An 18876-nucleotide genomic window follows, 5' to 3' on the forward strand; every position below is an offset into this window, starting at 1 on the left:
CAATCCTCATTTATACGAATGGCCAAATACAAAGCATCATTTCTAAAATATTTCAGGTTTTTTGGTATCAATAAAGGATTTTATTTGATCTGTAGTACAGGAGTACCATTAACAATCCACAATTTCAGTAGGCGCGCTCACCAAAATAAAAATAGCAACTAGATATCACAAAAAGAGAAGAAACCTTCAACCCAAAAATTCCCAATAAGCAGATACAGTGAATCAATAATACAAGTATTCATAGTCATATTTCATAACACAAAACCCAGAATAACCACCAAACATACAAAGACGATGACTTAGTCTTGAAGGCAAGACAATCGGAGAGATAAGGAGTTTAAGCAAAGTTGATCTTTCCCATCTTTGGGTAAGTACCGTTGGAATCCTGGTAAGCCCAGTGAACGCCAATGGACTGACCGACCAACTCGCCAGGCTCCTGATTGAAGATCGGATGAGCGTTGCCACCGTAGTTGTAACTGTCACCCTTTGTGGTTGCCCACAATAGACTATTTGTCACATTCCAAGGCCCGAGCGGCGTAGGAGCCGTGATGGCGTAAAACTTGCTGTCAACCCAGTTGTTGAAGTATACCAAGAAGTACTGGTTGTGATACTCTGAGTAGTACATGGAACCAGAAGAGAAGGGCTCAGTTCCCTGGATGACAGCAGAGCTTTTCTCGCGCTGAGTTGGCTGAGGCTGAGTGTAGGACCAGGTCTTTGATGAAGCGTTCCAGTACTGGTACGCCGTCGAATCGTCAAAGCTAGCGACTGGGACCGAAGCCACATGAATATCGTAATTGCTGGAGTATGTCTTGTCGATTGCGTAGAGGTATACGACTCCGTTGACGACAAGGTTGGCAAATGAACCGTATGGGTAGGTCGAAGTGCTAAAAGCGTACTCGTTCTGGCGCGTGACAGTCATCTTGTTGGTTGAGCTATTAATTGAGTATCTCGCAACCGTGTTTCCATAGTATGAGCTGGACGACGACGACTTGAACTTCTGCACGTTGAAAAAGTGGGCAGCTGTGGTCCCGGACAACTGAACACAGTTGGTATAGGTCCAGAAAGCATAACGTTTGCTGTTGGAGTATGACGCCTCCGTAGTCGTGAAGGGGATGGGAGAGAAGTAGCCAACCGAGTCCGAGAGTGTGAAGTCCTTGAGGATGTTGGGTTCATCAAAGTCTTCGACCATGCCCATACTGGTCGTGGCAAAGCCGGCAAAGTCACCATTGGCCTTGTATCCACTCGTATCCGCAAACACAAAGAACGTGCGGTTGTTCAGCGTGCAACTGCCACCATCGTCACGGTAAATGCTCCAGGCGTTGCTCGGGTCATATAATTGTCCCAATTCTGTGGTGCTCGACACCTTAAGAGCTCGGGACATCGAGCCCATGTTGTATTTGGTCTTTACCCATGTGACGGGATTGGTGTAGGTAGGGACAGAGAAGGACGTGGACGCGGTGGGAGTCGCGGCGGCAGCGAAGGACGCGCCTACTGAGAGGGCGACGACAAAAGAAAAGTGCATCTTGATATTATGTCTTCAAGAGAGGTGTTCCTTGGATGAACAGTGGAGGAAGGGAGATCAGGCTGATTATAACCCGGAAACGAGACGGGTCACACAGCAGCGAAGGCATGTTCCTTATATGCGCGTAGATGATAACCAGATGCCATGTTATCAAGTGACCGACCAGGAGGCCGTGTCAACGGGCAAAGGTGTGAGCTGCAGGCGATGGGTACCACATCAGGTACCACATCCTGGTTGGCGTCCGTTTAGTCGAGAGGGATACAACTAAGTCAGCTGGAGCATCTGTGCGTCATTTTCATAGCGCAGTTCGAGAGACAAAGGATTAAGAGAACTGCTGGAGAGTCTTGATGAAGGATAGTTTTGTTTACTCGCGGCTGCGTTGAGAAACTAAGTTTGGGTGTGAAGGCGACGGCAGCGGCGCGCTAGCTGCAGCGTTCCTGCCCAGCGTCAGCACCATCCCGGTCCTTGGGTACCCTGCCGGACGCTGAGACGACCAAATGAAAGACGGAGAAAAAAGCGCAAGAAAAAGCAAGCAAACTGGTCAAAGGCGGAATTTGCTCTCCGCGGAAAAGCACAGACACTGGAGCAGATGAATAGACGTTAATGATCGTCTAGGCGGTGGACAGAGGACGGTGGGTCGGCTGTAAGTAAAGTTCGAGAGTGGTATTTCCTCAGAATCTGGCAGGTCCGACCTTCTACGCGTTCACGCGGGTTCCTACGCCGCTTAGGTTCCCGAATAGCATCACGTTGATTGACATATCATCTGACATACATATTTTCGGTACAGGAGAAATACGGAGAGACTTGCTTTTGATGTAGTGGCTCCCTGAAATTCAGCGGGAGGAGACTTATCGCTGGAACGGCTGAATGTGCCACCTGATCCAAGCGTTACCCAGTTCATTATATATGAGTGACTTAATCGGTAGCGATGATCAATATAATTGATCGTCGGGGTTCTTACAATTCGGAGCATCCCATAATTTAACGTCGTTCCTTAATACTATGACTGTATTTGAAACAGGAGCGGGGTGCTGTGGTTCCTGTGTTTCTGCGGTAGTATAGTTAGGGCCCCAAGGAGGTTAGTACCTTCAGGGTCTTGCCGGCAACCAACGTTTCAGTATGGCAGTAGCCCTACTCCACCCTGCGCAACTATCCCTGCGACTAACGGTTCTAGAGACAATTTACCTATACGAGAATCAATGGTGGGGTCCTGGCTCTACTTTACTGTCAGAAAAAAAACACACCAGCAGTCAGACCAATATGCCATTTCAAAAATCCGAAATTTCTCGGCTTCAGGGTTTAGTGAGCTGAGCCGAAAATTTCTCCGAAACGGGGTGCGCCATGGATGAGCAACGACGATGTAGCGGCACTTAGACATTTCCGAGCTGCTGGATCATCATCTCTACTCGATCTCATCATCACTGTTTATTTATAATGCCTATGTGATTTTATATGACAAGATGGAGGTTTTCCGGCAGACAGGAACACTACAAAAAAAGCAGCACAATACTCGACCAGGAAAAAGAATCACAAAACGAAATTCGAAGAAAAAGAAAAAAGAGGATGAAAGCCAAGCCGAGGTAGGTTCCTGGATTCTCGGGACGGATTCTGGATCCGGACCTTGTCCTCCCGACCTCGTCTCCAGTGTTTAGCCCTCATCGCTAGATAGATTACTAATCATCACTACCACCGGAATGTCGTCCTGCATAATGCAGCGTACCCAAAAATTTGATAGTGCAGATGCAACCATAACTCACAATACCCACCATAATACTGCAATCCAATTACAACATATGCTGATATTACAGACAAGCACACTGAACCACTTGCTCTGAAGATTAATATCAGAGGTGACATGCTGTGAGTGTGCGTACGGAGACGAGTCGTGGATGTCGTTCATATACTTCACAGCTATCAAATCCGGGTCACAGAATGTGGTGACCGTCAGCTGCATGTTCACATTCTTTATATGGCAGAACGCAAACAAGTACCTTTTCAATGGGCTCTGATTTTTGCTTATTCTTGAGCTGTTCGTGTTTAGAAGCAAGCCGGATCTAGCAGACGGAAAATATAGCAGAAACAGCGTGACTACGATCATCAATGTTTGTTGGGCCAACGTTGTTTTCCGTAGTTGATCGTCGGTCAAACGATTGGATGCGATAGGATCCTCTCCGCTCCAACCTCTTCTAGTTATATTCTACCAAAAAGATAATACTCCACCACAGTAACTTATAAGCCGTACATAAATATATTATGGAATATAATGCCCTTTAACTGACCGAGCTATAGAGATCTACAGCCTGTCTATTCTACAGCCGAGAAATAGGGTGATACGATCTGAAATTCGGAGCTCGCCTAGCTGAGCAAGAGCCATTTTCATCCAATCCACTCTATGAGTTTCCTGAGCCTTTTAGCTTCTCGCCTCCCGGATCTTATGAAAGAGGCAGGTCCAGACATCGTCTCGTTTCGTTTCAAATTTCACCCTTCCTTCACCCTGAACGCGTGACGCGTCCGAACTACCTTTTGTAGCAATAAACTTTGACCGTACTCTGGTCATTGCTCAACAGCAAACTCCTGTTTACCATCAATGATCTTCAAGAAATGAAAATATCGCGACCTCATCTGGGATTGATCCCATCCAGGTTCGTTCGTCCAAGATCAATTATTTCTGTACGACTTCGTAATAATAGAATAGATGAGAAAGCAGGATCACAGTGAGTGAATAGTATATAGTGGCTACGAGAAGAAATAATATCATGCCAACATTCTCGATATATCTGCAAGAGTCCTTAGATATGATGGTTATCTATCAGCTCTAGAACGCAGTATTGAAAGTTCGGTCGCTATTTCTCTGCTTGCATTAAGCGGCTCCCACCTGTTTTTGCTTTAGTGAACAGTAGTCAGAACTAGCCGCTAGCGACGTTATAGCGAGGCTACTCGCTGGGTACTCACTAACGTAGCATTCCTCGCTACAGAACTGTCGTTAATACTGACTTCGCGTCCACTACTCTCAGGATCGCATACTACGAACGAGCCGCAATCATGGATCATTCAGTACGTAGATCAGCAATACCAGACGTGTACGCGGGCAGTAAAATCTGTACTATATCTTGTTCGATGGAACAGACTATCATTAGCTACCACATAAAAGCGTGTCCTAAAGAGTTGCTGATTTGATTCAATGCGGTAACCATGTCTTCTTGTATGAATTTTGGAGCGCATCAGATTTTGCGAAGAAGCCTAACGATACGGATCGCGTATCATAATTCAATAATACTTTCGCGCAGCCGTTCGCATTTTCCGAGAAAACTGGCGGCGCTATGTCTTCATCCGAGGTATTTTCTTTCGCGAGGAATGCATCATCCTGTGAGGGCCCTCTCCTAAGAGGCATGCTCTAATGTGCGGCTACAAATTAGCCAATGACTGGTTGGGATCGTGACGCACTGACCCATTACCTCTCGTCAACGATGGCTCAATCTCTCTCCGCGCTCTACCATCATCCACAGGCCTCACAGAAAAAGTTCATCTCGGTAGGCTCGAAAACCTAACGATATCGAGTTATCGCACATGCCAGTCATGAATGGTCAGAAGGCTTAGCTTGCTTAAACAAATAAGATCATCTGACCACTTCAGCGGGGATGGTAAATGCTCTAGAGCTAGAGATAACGGGACACACTATATGACGTCATAGCCAGGCCGTTTGATTCTAGCATTTGGTATTTAGAGCCAACCAAACGGTCTGACGCGTCCTGTCTACCCTCAATCGTCAACGGCAAAAAACTAACTGCATTGGTCGCGCACTGTTTGAGATCTTTATTTTTACAAATCGAGTGAAAAGGAAAGGCGTCATGACGTCGATATTATGACGTTGTCGTTATAACATCAGATCTACTTAGGTACAGATACGGGTACAGATCCAGATTATAAAGAAGAATATATTCGTGTCATGACGACGTTTACTCAAATGATCCAATAGGAAGTCCAAATCCCTCCTCAGGAATATCCAAAAGAGAGGCTGTCCGCTCATAATCAACTCCTGCCGCATACACGTCATTTCCCCACCACGATAGGTTCACCTGAGGATACTGTAATGCTGCAAAGATAATGACTCCGCCAAAAGCAACACCAGCAGACAGTCCGGACGTAAGAATATAGTTGTACTTTGACCACCAACCGGTATATCGTTTGCGCAAGTACCACATGAAGAAGAAGGAAAAGTAGAAGCCAGGAATGTAGTAAGTCAGATTGTATGTCTGACCCCAGAAAATCGTGCCGTAACCAATGAGAGGAAGATCAAACCACGTCCACTTATTCCTATATTTCAAGCGCAAAAGTCCAAACGGAACCGCGAGGGCTGCGCCAATCCAAAACGCATTTTTAAGAGCAGGATAAAGGCCTGAAAGAACTCTCTGTGGACCAATGATACCATACATGATCGCGTCCGAATAAACTGTGCGTGGGAAAGCACACACGAATTTATCCTTCTGAGTCGTACTGCAAAAATCGGCGACTGAACTGAACAAAGCCTCGACTGCACCCACAGAGCAGAAGCATTGGATCAATGTCGCCAGACACTGAGCCCGGAAAGCTGCCTTCTGCGGAATTCGAGAGTAATGCGCGATCTTCTGATCTCCAATGAAGCTCTCAGCCTGCTCGTCGATATTGTAACTAGACAGAATTGCAAAGTTAGCTGGATGCGTCAATTGAGATAGAAATGACTAAAACTTACCCCCACATGCGAATCACGACATTAGTGATTGGATTTCCAGGATCCATATAACCCGCCAGAATGACTGAAAAGGCGCCAAATCCCATAGATACACCGCTTCTTGACAGCACGACAAGAGTAGGCATAAGCATTCCGATATTGAAAAGGAAAATCGCGATAACGGTCCATATCGGAACAGTGGTCGGCCAACCAAAAATGGCAGCAAATCCGGTACCAACGCCAATGATAAAGATAACGATATACCACCAATCGGGGACTTCATCATATGAGGACATCATCTTCGAATGAGGGTCGTCAAAGTCCTGCAGTGCTGCGCGGCGTGGATGACGGAGTGAAGTCCACATCATCTTCAAAGACTCCCAGAGCAGCTTGTATTCCGAGATGCAGACGTACACAAACGTGCATGTGTACACAGCCCACAGCCCTCCGGTGCCCACAACATGGCCAGACGAGATGTAAGGCGCAGAGTAGCTCTCATAAAGTTCTTGAGAGAACTTATTGTTTGAGTCCAAGATTTTTGACAGATTGTAGGTGTTTCCCTGGGAGTCGTAAACAGTGTTGACGTTCATAGGCAAATATGCAGTCCAGCGGTGATTCGTCCAGTACAGAATGACCATAATAATTCCCGTGATGAGAATTCCCAAAAACTTGTTCATAAACGCAAAGAAAGGATAGACCAAAGGGCTGCCATAGTTGATCACTGACCAATCGAATGTCGGAAGAGGGTTGACCCCAAGGCCCAAGTAAGAGCCAGTAGCCATTGCCAGCAGTTTGCTGCGGGGCGCTATCCATGTCATCCAGTTGAAGACGCTGAGTGACTTGAACAGAAACGATGGGATAAAAAAGTAGAGCAGAGACGTAATGAACACAATATAAAAAAACTTCTGTCTTGTGATCGTCCAACCGTTGATCGAAGTTTTGGTCTCTTTGACAACCAATGCCCGGCTCAGCGCAAGGGTAGGCAAGATGTTTGGGAAAACCGCCTTGACAGGAAAGATAACCAGCTTGCGCATCATTCCAGCCAGACCGTATCCGAAAAACAGACTAGCAAAGTTCATAGTCCACGCGAAACCAAAGGAGACCCATTTGTAGCCAAAGAAACGTTCGTGCTTCAGTGCGACAACCATGCTCATCCAATTAGAGCTTTGGGAACCAACGTTGACCATAATCGTTGCAAGCATCTGCTCTTTCAAAGTCCAAGGGCCCGGGTTGAGAGAGTAGCGCGTTCCTCTGAACGTGAAGCCCCAGTCTGGAAGCAGCTGAGACAGTTTCCCAGAAGGAAATAGCAGAAGCTGGATAACGGTAGACGGCAACTTGAGGGCAGGCTGACGAAAGATGAAGAACTCGTTGATGAAGCTCCCAATGGCAACCCAAAGAGTCCCAATAACATACGCGCGAATAGTCTCGACTGCGATCGTAGGGTCGTCGAACGGATCGGTGACGGCACGAACCTCGGGGTATGGCGAGTGATAATGAATCACAACAGCTTCGAGACGAGTGTCAAGTTCGTACGTCTCGAGGTCTGTCCCGTACGCATCCTGACCCGCAACAAGAAGCTTGATCTTCTCATAGGTTTCTTGCTCAAAATTGACATCTCCATAATGGACGACAAGAACATTCCTCAGAATCTCGAGAGCTTCTTCGAGCGAAGTTTCGAGCATGCGGTCGTATAAGAAGTGCGAAGCACGATCAGCCAGTGCATCCTCGTCGCCGGTGTCGCCAACATTGTTCATCAATCGAAGTCGCGAAACGATCTTTTCACGATGAAGCGGATCAACCGAGTGGTTATCAGACTTGATGGAATCAGTCCGAAATTGGGCGTCAGACTTCTCAGAAACGAGAGCAGGATCATAGCCACGAAAGCGCACATCCCGCTCAACGTTAAGCTCGACAGCACTAACAACAGATTTCTCGTCTTTCGAAGTCATTGCTGTAAAGGGTATTGGGAAGGTAGGAAGAAGGGTTGACAGTAAGGCAAAGTGGGTCGCAAGAGATGATGCGTAGAGGACAGTTTATGAATGGCGATAGAGAGTAGAACAGATAATGGTTTTCAGTTTCCGTGATAAGGAGCAGGTATGATGCTATCAGAACCAGTTAGGCTTATCAGAGAAGATAGTAGTCGAGTTGATTTCCTTCCAAGAAAATGGGTATCGAGCCAAGGATTGTTTTTTGATATGGGCTCACTGTGCCGCTTCTCGAGGACTCACAAGCTCGTGCCACAGCTTCACTTTTTCGTAATACAGTTATACTGTAGTGGAATAATCATATTCCTTAGTACTATCATTATCACTGCGCATCCATATATGTTATAAAATTAGAACGAGATGATGTGGACGATAAATTTGAAAGGGTTTGAATTTGCCGAAATTTCCCTCGTGATTCTCATTGTACGAAGCGGGGTATTACATGGCGAACAATTGATTGATAAGTCAGCATAAGACTTCAAAGTAGACCACGATCGTAAAGGCATATTCCCGGTCATGACACTGGATCAGCACATCCTTTGCTTGGCGTTAACGAGAAAAACATGGTAGGATGCGGTGCAAATCAAGTGTCGAGCTTGGATGTGTTGAGAAGCGCTCTTAAGGTTTCAAGTTCCTCGGCAAAGTCGAAAACTTCGATTTCAAACGTGCGAATAGAGAGCAACATATTGACCCGAACTATCCAAGATTGGTCTGATTCTATGTCGGGGTTTTCATATGAGAATTTATCACTCAACAATAGTCCCGAATGGCGCAATACAATATTGATAATGCTTGATTACCGCACCTCTTTCGATGCTATCATCTGCAGAACAATGCTGCGCTTGGGCAATTACCATCTTTCTAATTTTCGATTTTATAGATATTCTCAATTCAGACTGAGTCTTGGACTAACTCTTGGCGATTGTTAGAAAGCAATTTGTTGCGATAAGAAAATAAGGATTGCATCTAATCCGACCAGATGATTACAGTAGTATCTGCTATCTTTACTGCAAGGAGTCCAGTTGCTTGCGAGCAATAGATCTACCCGGCTAGAAGAATTCAACGATGAACGATTGACATGTTGAGGTACCATTGATGTTTATGATGGTTGTTAGCATCACATTGACAGTCTATTCTATTGTGCATTACACCGCCGAGCGTTTTAGTTTTCCTTTACAGTTGGCATCCCCGTTAGTGTCTTGCTTTTGCTAAGGAATCTTCTGATATTGCGCTGGCTATCTCCAATATCGTCATATATTACTTCGAAACAATTGCCAAACGCAGCACATCAGTAGTAGGAATTAGTAACACGAACACAGCCTTGACGGCTTCTCCCGAAAATATTAGTGACATTCTTAATCATTCTTTATCGATATCTCATATGCTTATGTCGGGAAGTTGATCACATGCGGCATCTGCTTCTCCCCTGGTCTTATATATCATGCTTTAGCAAGACTACCAAGGTGTGCATTCTGCAGATATATTTTCAGCGGTCTGTTATATCGAGCTTGGTCTTCATACGACTTATTTCAATGGCAAGTAGATATGCTCTATGCTTCAGCACGATCGAGCAATTATTGGTGGCTAATTTGTTCTGATTCATGTAGCTATAACACCAGAGGCGAACAAGACGGAGGTCCAGCCAATACCGGTTCCCAAGCCGATTTTTGAAAAGCCACTGAGGATCATACAACAAGTAAACCTCATGATCAAACAAAAGGAAGAGTAGAACGAAAATACCCAAAATATCTTATCACGCTTCTTCATTTCTGTCAATAATACTTTGCGCTTGAAGCTATCCTTGACCCCAAGCGACTCTTGGGTAGTGTTCAAATGCGGGACACTAGCGAGGCCACCATTACACTAACAAATGTTGTCCCAGTCATACTCTTTTATGACGTGACTTTCTTGGGTATTGTAGAGGCTTTGCGCTACCTTGGTATGTGAACTTGCGTGCCCGTTTAATTTAGGATATTACCGGACGCCTGAGAGGTATACGATAAAAACAGGGTATTGATAGTTAATGACAGTAAGGATTGCATCAGAAGTCAGGTGATCAACACCCGTTCAAGTGTTGTACGCACCTGGAGAGACGTCAATCTGGGTGGGCATCCACGAGAGACCGCCCAGATGCAGCAATGTATCGTATTTGCTGCATCGTATGTATCCCTGGGTTAGAGCCAATGTTGGACTTGGAAGGTACATCAGAAGTAGACACCGTAGCCTAATCATTAGGCGTGCGATCAAGATTAGCAGCAACAGTAGTGGTAGCATCCGCGGCAGGAGCAACCGAACGTAATCGAAAGGCGTCATGAAGTCCGGGTGGCACGTCGGCTGACTACTCGTCAATTTCACTGCATGGAGAGTCCTTCTTCAGACCAGCTTCAAACGAAAACACTACTGCTTGAGGAGCGACATGAACAGCGTTTCCTGCTGATCGACACCTAAATTGTTCATCAAAGCATTGAGAGAGCTTCCCTGAAGGAGCGTCGGAATAGAAAGGATTTCAGGTCCAGGAGGCAGACATACCAATTGCAAAATAGAAAGCCAGAACGAGCGCGCCCATTTTTGCTTCTTAATTGAACAAGTGGGAGTTTCGAGCTCGTGAAGCTCGCAAAGGGCCTGGGCGTGATATGCAGTCCCGGGCCTCCATAAAGAACCTCCCGGTCTGCTTCTTGGGAGTAGACACCAAGGCGTGTATTAGAGCAGAGGCTCGCTCATGTCTTGAATGAGTCCCAAGCTCTATCATGGCGTCAACTGCGGGATTGGCGGGGCGAGTTGTGAGGAGGTGCAACATAGGTGGCTCTGACGATCAGAGTGAAAAGCATGCTTCTAGCCGCAGAGAAATCAAGTCGGGCCTGATTGCCTAACGTGTTGATGACGTATCCTGAGCCCATACTTCAAAATGAGTGTCCAATATCGGCTGCTAGTTGCAGCTTCCAGACAGGTGCAAAGTTGCAGGCTTTGCAGCGGCAATTAGTGAACCCCGTAGATTGCATGACTGGTTGGGTGCTGAACCCTGAGAGGTTGACTTTGTAACTCAGTCCAACGCGCAACGTAAATTTGCTGATGAACAAACATATGCTTATGAGACGTCGCTCTGAGACGAGGAAGAAGTCCCTTCAGATATGTCGATGGTCAAAGGAGCATCACACTATGATGTTATTGGCCGAGATACTAACATCAGACTAGAGCCTCATTCATCATAACTGCTAGAGCTTACCAGGTTAAATGCCTGCAAAGAATCTGAGAAAGGTCATAGTTCGACCGGAATCGAAGGCTTTGGTGGTGGTTGAGATCTTGTCGGGAGCGACGTGATGAGGGAGGAAGATGAAAATGACAATTCACGGCAATTGTGCGTGCCTTCAATCAATTGACGTTGTGGCAAGACGCACTGATTTCCATTCGGACTGGTGTGAATAATAGCATTGCGTAGTGGCAGCTGGCTACGGGAGAGACAGCGGAATTAATTTCAATTTGAGAGGGCCCGATGTCGTCCTTGACTCGCTTAGAGACGCTTGCTCAGGTGGTGGTTGGTGGTGGTTGGGTTGATCACGTGCATACGTTTTTCCTACCAAAGTTAACCCCGGATAACGGTGAATCCTGAGCAGATCGCATTTCTAACAGCTACGCAATGAGGTCCGTAAGGGCTTGACCTTAATAAGAGCTCCACGCAAGAAGACGCAAGAAGATGAGGGAGTAGGTGTGCGACGCGCATATGCGAGCTCCATGCAGCTGGCCCACACTGTGAATCAGGCGGCAGGCCCAGAGCCGAAGCCAAACTACATTCCATCGCCTCGATCTCCTCCTCTCCTCTTTCTCGTCCCTTAATATACAATTCACGATTCTCAGTTACTATCCACTGCGTTTCTCACAGCTGCCAGCCTCTCGGTAACCTTTTCCGTGATGGGCTCTATATCTCCTGACGGACTCACCGCAGAGATACTTAGATCACCGCTTGGTCAACGCTTTAATACCCTTCTGCTCTGTCATGCGAACTCATCGGCATTGGTAAACAAAGGAGTTAGCTCGGGAGGGACTTTCCGAAACCGGTATTGACGACTATCATCTCGTTCGAAGATAAGCTACTGTTGACGTCCGTACATGTCCCTTTTCAAGCACAGCGCGCGACGTAATCATTGCTGTAGCAATAACTTTTTGAATTTGTGGAAAGCTATACCCAATGGCATCTAGACCCTAGACTCAGACGATGATTTGGTACACGCAAACTATAGATCTGCCAATTAAAAATCATTCGGCCTAGCTCCTCACAAGGATGCGTGAACGAACGGCGGACAATCAGCTCTTATTTGCTCTTCACCGTTGGTCTTTATATACTGCTACTGTAGGCTACAAAAAAGACAGTCTTCTATGAGGCCTCTTTGATTGTTCAAGATGGTAAAATACCCATCATCTCAAGCTCATAACCTCTACTGGCGCCCGTTTGATTATCCGTATCTGACAGTTTTCTGCTATCCTCTCCCGAGGTAGGGTCTGACGGCGACAGAGCCGAAAGACAGAAACGGTTAAGTTTCAGTAGATAGACTTCAGAATCATCCGATATCAGATGAATTTCTCGTTTGGGCTGGAACAATGAGCCTCTTTAGTCTCACCGGATGGGTCTTCTTGATTCATTAAAATAAGGATTCAACATACCCTACGCAGATTAAGGTTCGGCAATATATCGGCATCGGATGTTTGTGAGGCCAAAGACTTGGCCGCCAGTGAGCAACTAATGACTGTTTATTTGTTAAACCAAACAGTTTTCTTTCTTTGTTTTTCATGATTATATATACCTACTGACTACTGCTGTTATATATATCATGATCCAGATGCTGGACTGCCACTAGTCATCTACCTGGATGATTGGAAGTTGGTCTAGAGATGTCTCTGGTCGGACAATAATTTGCTCATAATGCTCTCGTGTTAGATCTCTTCCAGGCTCCCGCTCAGTATTACTCTGTCTTCTGATGTAAATTAGTTGCAGGATGGCGGCCAGGGCCTTTATAAGAGACGAATTTCCCTTCCTCCTCTTTCTTTTTTCTTCACTCAAGACCCTTTGAATCAGCAAACTTGGAAGACATATCTCAGAGAATGACTCTTGAGCCGAAAATGTCTCCATCTGACTCTGGCGACGAGAAAATTGTACTGGAGGAAAGCAATTCGACGAAAGGTTTCGACGTCGACGTTACGCCCCGTCTCGACAAATTCGATGCCGAGTTCATCACTCAGAGAATCATTGAGTCCGATGAGCTCGAGTACATTCTTGCTGAAGATGCGAGCTTTATCACCAGCAAGGTCAGCGAAATGGGACTGGACAAGGCTCTTGCAATCCTTGCTAGCTCTGAGAAGTTCTTCCGTGGTGATATGAATTTTCCCCAGAAAGCTATGTCGAAGATTCAGTTGCTTCTTCAAGGCGAGGAAGCGTACGGTCAAGGACCTGATAAATTTGATCTTGACGCTCGTTTGGAAGCGACAATGATCAAGTATCACTCTCCCTACCCGGAGGTACGGTCTGTGTGCAGTCCTGTTGATGATCCTACTATTGTCAGCGAGACGTTTCGAGTTTATCTAATTGCGGGCGTTTGGACTGCGATTTCCTCGTTTGTCAACACGATGATTGCATGGAGACAGCCTCACTTCAGTCTTTCTTCGCAAGTTATCCAGTTGTTCATCGTTCCTACCGCCCAGGCATTTGCATACATTGTTCCGAACTGGAGGATCAAGATCGGGAAATATGGCTTCTATTTGAACCCTGGGCCTTGGACTGTCAAGGAGCAGACATTGGCTACTATTATTGTGAATGCGGGTGCGTCTCAGGGTCTGTTTTTGGGATACGCGCCTATTCTGCAACTTGATCTTTTCTATGGATTATCCTGGATGAGCTACGGATATAACTGCTTGATTTCTTTATCCTGTCAGTTTATGGGTCTTGCTATGGCTGGCCTCATGCGCCGCTGGGTATGTCTATTCTCTTGATATTTGTGCCCCAGTTTCTCTCACTAACGAAATCTTAGGTGCTGTACCCCGTCAAAGCACTTTGGCCTACGATTCTCCCGACTCTACAATTGAACAGGACATTACTGGTCCCAGAGAAGAAGGCAAACATCAACGGATGGACGATGTCAAAGTACAAGTTTTTCAACATCTTGCTGGCAGCCTCGTTTGTGTATTTCTTCATTCCAAACTACCTGTTCACTGCGCTCTCGACATTCAACTGGCCGACGTGGATTGCACCTGACAACAGGAATCTTGCGTTTGTCATGGGATCCAAAATCGGAATGGGATTCAATCCGATTACTACGTTCGATTGGAGTGTGATTAATCTCAATTCGCCCTTGGTTGTTCCGTTTTATACTCTGCTCAATCCTTGGATTGGAACGTTTATTGGAGCGTTTATCATCCTTGGGTTCATCTACAGCAACTACTCCTATACTGGTTACTTGCCGCCCAATCTGGGAACGATCTACGATCGATACAGAACAAAGTATAATACGACCAAGGTTCTGACGGACGGATACTTTGACCTGGAGAAATACAAGGCGTACTCCCCACCATTCATCACCGCTGGATATATGGTGCTGCAGGGAGCAGACTATACTCTGACTACCTTTGGATTTGTGTACATCGTGCTCAGCGAGTGGCAAACTATCAGAGATGCGGCCAAGGACTTTTACAACAGCTTGAGGAAAAGAACTGAGGCTGATAAGAAGATTTTCAAGGACCCGATGGTCGAGATGATGCAGAAATACGACGAGGTTCCTGATCTGTGGTACTTTATCCTTTTCATTCTGTGTGTCGGGGTCGGCGTGATTTGCATCCGCGTCTGGGATACAGAGCTTCCGGTATGGGCGTACTTTGTCGTTCTGGCCATCGTCTTGACGTTGCTTCTTCCTTCGATGATGTTGTATGCTTCGACTGGGTATATGTACTCGATGGCACTGCTGGCGACGCTTTTGGGAGGTTATTTTGCTCCTGGGAGTGGAACAGCTTGTATTTTTACGAGAATTTATGGGTTTGGTATTGATACGCAGACTGAGACGTATGTCGGTGATCAAAAGATGGTAAGTTGAAATAATTTTAGGTAGTTGCTGTGATGGTTGACTGACTGTATGTAGGGCCACTATGCTAAAATTCCACCGCGAGCAGTCTTCCGGGCGCAAGTGTTTGCGACTTTGATCCAGGTCTTTGTTTCATGCGCGGGTTGGGAAGCTCTCAAGAAGATCCCCGATTTATGCAGCGTAACGCAGGCGTCAAAGTTCACTTGCCCTTTTGCGCACACGATGTATTCTCAGAGTATATTGTTTGGAATTATCGGTCCCACGCGTACTTTTGACAAGCTATATCCATTTTTGAAGTGGTGCTTCTTGCTCGGTGCTGGACTGGCTGTGCCGTGCTGGGCATTGAGACAGTATTTTCCCAGACAGTTGCACTACTGGCAGCCTGTTTTGATTTTAGCTGGTATTGCAAGGTACGTTACCTCTTGTCCTTATCACGTCTTTTGTGACGCCGATACTAATGATTCTGTACTATAGATACGGATCGTCATACAACCTCTCGTACTATACACCAGGCTTGATTATGTCATTTATCTTCATGTACTACGTACGCTCCCGATTCCCGATATGGTGGGCAAAGTACAACTACATCATGTCCTCAGGGCTCACTGCCGGCACGGCGTTCAGCGCAATTCTTATCTTCTTTGCTCTGCAGTACCATCCAAAGACTCTGAGCTGGTGGGGTAATAATGTGAGCTCTGCGGGTGTTGATGGCAAGTTGGTTGCGAGTGTCGAGCTGATGCCAGCTGTGGGATATTTCGGGCCTGAAGCGGGAAGTTGGGATTAGGTTGATAATAGGAAAGATAATACTGTTTATGATAAGATAGTGATAATGTTAATGCTGTGATTTCTCATACCATGTGAACGGTCCACCGAGTCGGTTTAAATCGCTCTGATTATGTAGAAATGTGGAAATTTACTGCTGCGGCTCATCATCAGAGATGTGGGGTTGTCCGAAGCCTATTGTACAATACGCAAATAGTGAGCTTTGATTACAAACTATTCTCTTGAGGAGTTGGTAAAGTGTCTAGATTGCTATTATAAAAGATTATCTGGCCATCCAGCCGCCATCGACGGTAACGCATGTACCACTAACATACTCGCTCCCCGCACCAGCCAAGAATACGACCGGCGCTTTGAAATCCTCAGGCTTGCCCCATCTTCCCTGCGGGATACGCTCCATGATCTGTCTTGATCTCGTTTCGTTAGCAATCAAGGCGGAGTTCATCTCAGTCGCGATGTATCCGGGAGCAACAGCGTTGACGTTGATGCCCTTGCCGACCCAGTCGTTTGAGAGAGCTTTGGTCATGCCGAGGATACCGTGTTTTGCGGCGGCGTAGGCGGGCACGGTGAGGCCGCCCTGGAAGGAGACAAGGGAAGCGATGTTGATGATTTTGCATCGAGCGTCCGGGGCGCGTTTGTCCTTTGTCGCAAGAAAGTAAGCACCGACATCGCGAGCAAGGGTCCAGCATGTGGTGAGGTTGACTTGTAGGACCTCGTCCCAGTCCGAGTCCGGGAATTGTTCGGCGGGATGACGGCGCTGTATGCCGCCGCAGTTGACGAGAATGTCAATGTCGAGCGAGAGGTCGGTGGTTATGTGTTTGACGATAGCTTTGACTTCTGTGGGGTTCGAGAGGTCGCATTTGACGGTTGTGCAGGTGGATCCCAGAGCTTCGATGGCCGACTTTGTAGCAGTTGACGAGAGGTCTCTCTATAAATATGTTAGAACTGCAGCAGTGAATATGTAAGAAGAGAGAGGAGCATACGAGAAGAAGGATGATATCAGCACCCGCTTCAGCGAGGCCGATAGCGATGGCAGCGCCGATACCTCGAGAGCCACCGGTGACGAGGGCGGTCTTCCCTTCGAGGGAGAATTGGGCAGCGCAGGCGGCAGAGAACTTTCCCATTGCAAGCGTGAATGAGAGCAGAGGTTAAGTGATGATGTCTGCTATGGAGGAGCCGATCGAGGGAGCAAAAGATGGAGAAGATGATTGAATAAAAGACATCGGGGGAGGTCGGCAAGATGAGGTGTAAACAGACTTCTGAAAGAGGAAAGCGGGAGGGTCGCGGCAGTCGACGGCGGGTTTATGCTCGAGTGTGGGATGCGCAAAAAGACGGGATGGGGAGTGGATTAGGGTTGGTACCCCACACTTCGGGGCCGGGGCAGCAGCATTAAAATACAAAACAGAGTCCGGTTTCGAGTGAGCTTCAGTGAACTTCAGCCTGTACAGCGCTTTCTTGCTCCTTTCTGCATTAAGAACTTGATACAATATGCCTTCGCCTCTTGAGACTGACGAGCGCAAGGGCTTGCCTGCGATCTCGTCTTCTACGTCGGACAAGATCAAGTCGATCGAGACCTTCCGTGTTCCGCCCCGCTGGTTGATGGTCCGCGTCGAGACCGAGAAGGGGATTGTTGGCTGGGGTGAGGCTACGCTGGAAGGTCACGCCGAAGCAGTCGAAGGCGCGTATGAGGATTTCCGTGAGCGGTTTATTGGCTGGGAAGCTGCAAACATTGAGGACATCTACCAGTCTGCCTACCGTCATCGGTTCTACCGTGGCGGTGAGGTGCTGATGTCTGCGATTGCCGGCCTCGACATCGCGCTCTGGGATATCAAGGGTAAGACTCTTGGTGTTCCGGTGTGGCAATTGCTGGGTGGAAAGGTGCGCGACCGGGTTGCGGTGTATGGCTGGATTGGTGGAGACCGCCCGTCGGATGTGCTCGAACAGGCCAAGGTGCGCAAGCAGCAGGGTTTCACTGCCGTGAAGATGAATGCGGTGGAGTCGTTGGGCTGGCTGGCGTCGCCTGATGACTTGAAGGCAACGGTTGAGCGTGTTCGCGATGTTCGTTCGGTTGGAATTGATGTCGGACTCGACTTCCACGGACGCGTGCACAAGACGATGGCCAAGCAGCTTGCGCGGGCTTTGGAGCCCTACTCGCCTTTGTTTATCGAGGAGCCGCTCTTGCCAGGCCACACGGACGAGCTGCAGAAGCTGTATCAGCAGACCACGATCCCGATTGCGCTCGGCGAGCGACTGTTTACTCGACAGATGGTGCGACCGTATCTCGAGACTGGCTCGATCGACATCATCCAGCCGGACATTTCGCACTCGGGTGGCATCTCAGAGACGCACCGGATCGCGACGATGGCGGAGACGTACGATGTCGGAGTCGCGCCTCATTGTCCGCTTGGCCCTGTCGCGTTTGCGGCGTCGATGCAGATTGCTATTTGCACGCCCAACTTTTTGATTTGCGAGATGTCGTGGAAGATGCACTACAACTTGAATTCGGAGTACGACCTGTTCAGCTACATCAAGAACAAGGAGGCTTTTGATGTCAACAATGGGTTCGTTGAGGCACTCACTCTTCCGGGACTCGGAATTGAAATTGACGAGGCGTTGGTGAGAAAAGCGGCGAGTGAGCTGAACGGATTTTCGTGGAGAAATCCGGTGTGGAGAGGACCGGACGGAGGTATTCGGGAGTGGTAGTCGAGTAATAGATTAGTAATGCACGTGATTTTATCTTCTATCTAATCGGTAATGAAACCCTACATCAACTCAGCTCTTTTATAGTGATTAAGTTTATGCCTGTGATAAGCCTTCCTG

At 47.3% G+C, this 18876-nt stretch overlaps 5 protein-coding genes across 5 annotated transcripts; 2 read left to right on the top strand and 3 right to left on the bottom strand.

Moving 5' to 3' along the window:
- Window positions 1–337: 337 nt before the first annotated feature.
- Window positions 338–1522, bottom strand: BZA70DRAFT_292336 (uncharacterized protein; the record flags this gene model as incomplete). The annotated part of the gene is made up of 1 exon (XM_064914370.1): window positions 338–1522. The coding sequence occupies one exon, from the start codon at window positions 1520–1522 to the stop codon at window positions 338–340; it is 1185 nt and encodes a 394-aa protein (XP_064765403.1).
- Window positions 1523–5141: 3619 nt separating this feature from the next.
- On the bottom strand, window positions 5142–8478 carry BZA70DRAFT_104299 (putative oligopeptide transporter). Its single transcript, XM_064909351.1, has 2 exons — window positions 6252–8478; window positions 5142–6190 (listed from the first exon to the last, which is right to left on the bottom strand). Exons 1-2 carry the CDS (start codon window positions 8177–8179, stop codon window positions 5479–5481), a joined length of 2640 nt encoding a protein of 879 aa, XP_064765404.1. The 5' UTR covers window positions 8180–8478; the 3' UTR covers window positions 5142–5478.
- Window positions 8479–13327: 4849 nt separating this feature from the next.
- Window positions 13328–16060, top strand: BZA70DRAFT_243008 (OPT oligopeptide transporter protein-domain-containing protein; the record flags this gene model as incomplete). Its single annotated transcript, XM_064910588.1, has 4 exons — window positions 13328–14176; window positions 14233–15279; window positions 15334–15686; window positions 15751–16060. The coding sequence occupies 4 exons, from the start codon at window positions 13328–13330 to the stop codon at window positions 16058–16060; spliced, it is 2559 nt and encodes an 852-aa protein (XP_064765405.1).
- Window positions 16061–16321: 261 nt separating this feature from the next.
- On the bottom strand, window positions 16322–17180 carry BZA70DRAFT_242988 (2-deoxy-D-gluconate 3-dehydrogenase; the record flags this gene model as incomplete). The annotated part of the gene is made up of 2 exons (XM_064910586.1): window positions 16322–16984; window positions 17040–17180. The coding sequence occupies 2 exons, from the start codon at window positions 17178–17180 to the stop codon at window positions 16322–16324; spliced, it is 804 nt and encodes a 267-aa protein (XP_064765406.1).
- Window positions 17181–17362: 182 nt separating this feature from the next.
- Window positions 17363–18799, top strand: BZA70DRAFT_104084 (uncharacterized protein). The gene has a single exon (XM_064909349.1). The coding sequence runs from the start codon at window positions 17545–17547 to the stop codon at window positions 18757–18759; it is 1215 nt and encodes a 404-aa protein (XP_064765407.1). The 5' UTR covers window positions 17363–17544; the 3' UTR covers window positions 18760–18799.
- Window positions 18800–18876: the final 77 nt, after the last annotated feature.

This window comes from Myxozyma melibiosi, assembly GCF_037950935.1.
Source record: "Myxozyma melibiosi strain Phaff 52-87 chromosome Unknown BZA70scaffold_19, whole genome shotgun sequence".
Classification (NCBI taxonomy): domain Eukaryota; kingdom Fungi; phylum Ascomycota; class Lipomycetes; order Lipomycetales; family Lipomycetaceae; genus Myxozyma; species Myxozyma melibiosi.